Source organism: Engraulis encrasicolus, unplaced genomic scaffold, assembly GCF_034702125.1.
Source record: "Engraulis encrasicolus isolate BLACKSEA-1 unplaced genomic scaffold, IST_EnEncr_1.0 scaffold_59_np1212, whole genome shotgun sequence".
NCBI lineage: Eukaryota > Metazoa > Chordata > Actinopteri > Clupeiformes > Engraulidae > Engraulis > Engraulis encrasicolus.
The window spans coordinates 248174-252444 of record NW_026945917.1 but is presented as its reverse complement, the minus strand read 5'-3'; the positions used below and the strand labels follow the sequence as shown (position 1 = coordinate 252444).

Here is a 4271-nt window from a genome sequence, read left to right as displayed (position 1 = left end):
TCTGTCTGCCTCTCGCTCTGTCTCTTACTGTCTCTCTCTCTCTCTGATTGTCTTCCCCTGTATGTATCTGGTTCTATTGCCTGCCCTGCAATCATTGTTGCCCATGATTTCTTTGTCATTGTCTGCTTGGCCCATCGTTGTCTTTGCCTGTCTTCCCCATCATTGTCTTCACCTGTCTTGTTACCTGTTCATTGTCCTTGATTGCCTGTGTCTCGTTTGTATCCCCGTTTGTCTCGTCAACCACCTGAATCCTGTTGTGTTCTACCTATCGTGTGCATTCTCTGTAATTGCCCTCTGTGTATTTTACCCTGGTGTTTCTGCTGTTCCTTGTGGATTCATTTGTCAAACCCGCCCGGACCTCTGTGTGTTGATCTGTTGACTTCCAACCCCCTGAATGTAGTAAGTGTTTCGTTTGTAGTGTATTTAGTGTTGTTTCATGTTTTCCCCCTCGTGGGTTTTTGTTTTGCATTTTTTTGTCCGTTTGGCTCTTGCCATTCAATTTTGAGTTTATTAAAATCCACCCCCAAACCTTGAAACTTGCCTCCTCATCCATCCTTGCCTGCACTTGGGTTCTCTGGTATTGAAATCGTGACAGGATCGTTATGTGGTCTGATGAACCGATGTGCGGGATGGGCTTTGCCTTGTATGCACCCTTTTGATTTGTGTAAACAAGGTCCAGGGTGTTTTGTTCTCTTGTTGGGAAGTTGACATGTTGGTGAAACTTTGGAAGTATTGTTTTGAGATTTCAGTGGTTTAAGTCTCCCAGGACCACTGTGAAGGCATCTGGGTGTGCATCTTGATGTTCACTGATGCCCCGATGCAGCTCGTTCAGTGCCTCGCTTCTGATGCCGTTGTTGTTGCTGGGGGCGAGATATACTGCGACTAATAGGATAGCAGATATTTCTCTGGGTAAATAAAAGGGTCGGCATTTGATGATCATGAACTCCACTGGTGGAGAGCAGTGCCTCTGTACCACCGTAGCATTATTGCACCAAGCATCATGTGTGTAAACACATATTCCTCCCCCTCGTTTTTTCTCTGCAAGGGCTCTGTCCGCTCGGAGGCACGTTAGTTGTTCCAGTTGTAAAGCCGAGTCGGGTATGCCGTTGTTCAGCCATGATTCTGTGAACACCATCACGCAGCAGTTCCTCACGGTTTTGTTCGCTGATCTTAGTAGCCGTATGCCATCCATCTTATTGACCAGAGATCTGACGTTTGCCAAGAGAATTGATGGTATTGCTGGACGAGTTGGGTTGGCTGCAAGCCGTGTTTCGACGCCACCTCGTTTGCCCCTTTTCCTAATTCTGGAGCATCGCTTTCGGCGTGTCCATGTAGGCGAGGTAGACGGGTCTGATGTAGTCCTATGCCGCCGGAGTATTCCTAATTCTTCCAGCGTCTTCGTTGGTATATCCAATACATTGCTTAAGTTGTCCATTCTTATCTGCAACAGCTGTTGCCGACTGTACGTGCGTTCCGACATAGTTTCCGACGATAGACATTTCGAAAGACACATTTTAACACAAATAAACACTGAAAGTTGGGAAAGCAAGGGGCTGCTGCAACATACGTGCGCCGCATCCGGAAGTTGCCGGATGCGGCCCGCGGGCCGTATGTTTGACACCCCTGGGTTAGGGGGTCTGTCCGCTGTCCGTCAGGGCGCCACTCAGAGTTCAGAAAGTTTGTCCGCTGCCTGTCAGTCTCTTCTCTTCGCGAGCCCCTTGCAATAGCGTGACCACCCCTGGGGTCCCGGACCCCAGTTTGGGAACCACTGCTGTACACCAAGGCCAACTACCATGCCCAATAGATGCTTACTGTACACCAAGGCCAGATACCATGCCCAATACATGCTGTACACCAAGGCCAGCTACCATGCCCAATACATGCTGTACACCAAGGCCAGCTACCATGCCCAATACATGCTGTTCACCACGGCCAACTACCATGCCAAATACATACTTTACTGTACAATGTACACCAAGGCCAGATACCATGCCAAACACATGCTGTACCTCAAGGCCAGATACCATGACAAAGACATGCTGCTCACCGAGGCCAGATACCATGCCAAATACATGCTGTTCACCAAGGCCAACTTCCATGTCAAATACATGCTGTTCACCAAGGCCAACTACCATGCCAAATACATGCTTTACTGTACAATGTACACCAAGGCCAGATACCATGCCAATCACATGCTGTTCAACGAGGCCAGATACCATGCCAAATACATGCTGTACACCAAGGCCAACTACCTTGCCAAATACATGCTTACTGCAATCTTACATGCAAACTAGTCAATAACACAATTTAAAACCAGATAATAACAAGTCACAACTGTGCTAACACAACAATCATACTTTCCTGCTCGTAACTACTTCATAAATAAACAGAAAAAAACACATTAAATCACTAACATGAGATTCTTGATTCTGCAGTGTGAATCCTTCAGTAGAGGACAGAACTGCTTCACTCCTGAGTCTCCTGGTTTCTTCCCTCTCAGGTCCAGCTCTGTCAGGAGTAAGGGGTTTCTACCCAGAACTGAAGTCAGATACTCACAGGCTCTCTCTGCTTCATCAGACAACAACCTACAAAATGGGAGAGATAACAACACAGTATTTATGTAGGAGCCAAATTTAAGTAGAGATTCACCACTGATCATCATTTGTGTGACAAATAACTTTTTCTTTTTTCTGTTGTGAGTTTTGAAGTCTTTCAGTTCCAAGATTACACAGTTGCTGTCGTTATTGCTAAACATTATACAGATGCAAAAGGTCAACCTGACATAATGCAACTGTAATGTCTACATATCCTACCCTCAATTCCAATGTATTGTAAAACATAAGCCCTTCTAACAACTAATGTTCCCCCTCTCCATCTGTTTCTGTATGTATTGTTGTAGTCTATGTGACCGTGAGTGTGTGTCTGTATGTGTTGATGTTTTATTCTTGCTTCCAACATATCCACACCTGTGTTCGTCTGTAAGTCGTGCACAGATGATGTAATATTTACATGTCTTCATCCAAAAGAGCAGTGTACCACAATTACAATGACACACTCTATTTTCATAGGGCTACTAATGACCCTGACACATGCAGATTATTGTGGAGAGGCATTCTGAATATCCACACAGATATGCAGAGTGTATCAGCACATGCAGAAGTGATGCAGATTATCCAACACTATCACTCTACCCTACACTATATGTTTTCAATTCGATTTCAATCTCCCACAGTACTGTGGGTACAACATGCAATGCAATAGGCCCTTGCGGAACACCTGATGCTCATCTTCAAGTTAATTCAAATTTACCTTGCATCACCACTGTATCATGATGGATTGGATGTTTTGAAAATGAAGACATTTTATTACTATGATTTGTTTCACCCTGCGCTGTGTTTCTATTGCATGCAGCTCATTCATCAGATATTTAATTTGGAATTTTTAGACGTTGGGAGGGTGAGATTGGCGAGTGTTTGAAAGAGCTAAAGCTGTCAGGCAGTTAAGATAGTGCATAAAAATAATTATTGAAGATAGTCAATAAAATAAGGGTATGGTCGATAGTGCTGTGCTCAGTTAAGATAGTCAATAAAATAAAGGTATGGTCGATAGTGCTGTGCTCAGTGAAGATAATCAATAAAATAAAAGGTATGGTCGATAGTGCTGTGCTCAGTTAAGATAGTCAATAAAACAAAAGGTATATATTAGGTAATACACTAATCACTCATTTTGTTATGGTAATGAGGCTGTTAGGGGCCGTGTGTGGGGTGAGGGGTGAGGGGGTCACACCTTACAGTGCTAACAGCCAAGACAAACGGGGACAGACAGCTTCTTCCCAAGGGCTGTCAGCCTCCAAAATCACCACGGGTAAATAGCAACTTGCATGAAGATATCATCAGCAAAGACAGATAGCACAGTTTGGCGGACAGTGTGTTACAGTTTTTCTCCATTGGTTTGGCTCATTTCTTGAAACTGAGATGTCGTTCTCAAAACATGGACAAATCCCAAAACTAATTTGCAGTTCCTCGCAACAGAATGGCACTTATCATTGCTTTCATCAAATTTCAAATGCTTTTGTACATGTCTCAATCATTTAGTACATCCTTGCAAATGGCTATGTACAAGTATCCTACAGTTAACACAATCAGCTTACATTTAGTAGAATTTTCACATGAATGTACCTTGCTGATCTATCCCAATTGGTTGATTCTCAGTGTAATGGTTGTCCTGAAAACATGTCAGCACATTTTCTTCATATAAGTCATCATTGAACG

At 43.8% G+C, this 4271-nt stretch overlaps 1 protein-coding gene across 1 annotated transcript in view; it reads right to left on the bottom strand.

Moving 5' to 3' along the window:
- Positions 1-2369: 2369 nt before the first annotated feature.
- The window catches only part of LOC134444573 (ribonuclease inhibitor-like), a 24148-nt gene continuing 22246 nt past the window's right edge, over positions 2370-4271 (bottom strand). The window contains exon 6 of the mRNA XM_063193840.1: positions 2370-2585. Coding sequence (XP_063049910.1) covers positions 2402-2585 — 184 coding nt within the window. The 3' untranslated portion in view covers positions 2370-2401. The remainder of the gene's footprint in view (positions 2586-4271) is intronic.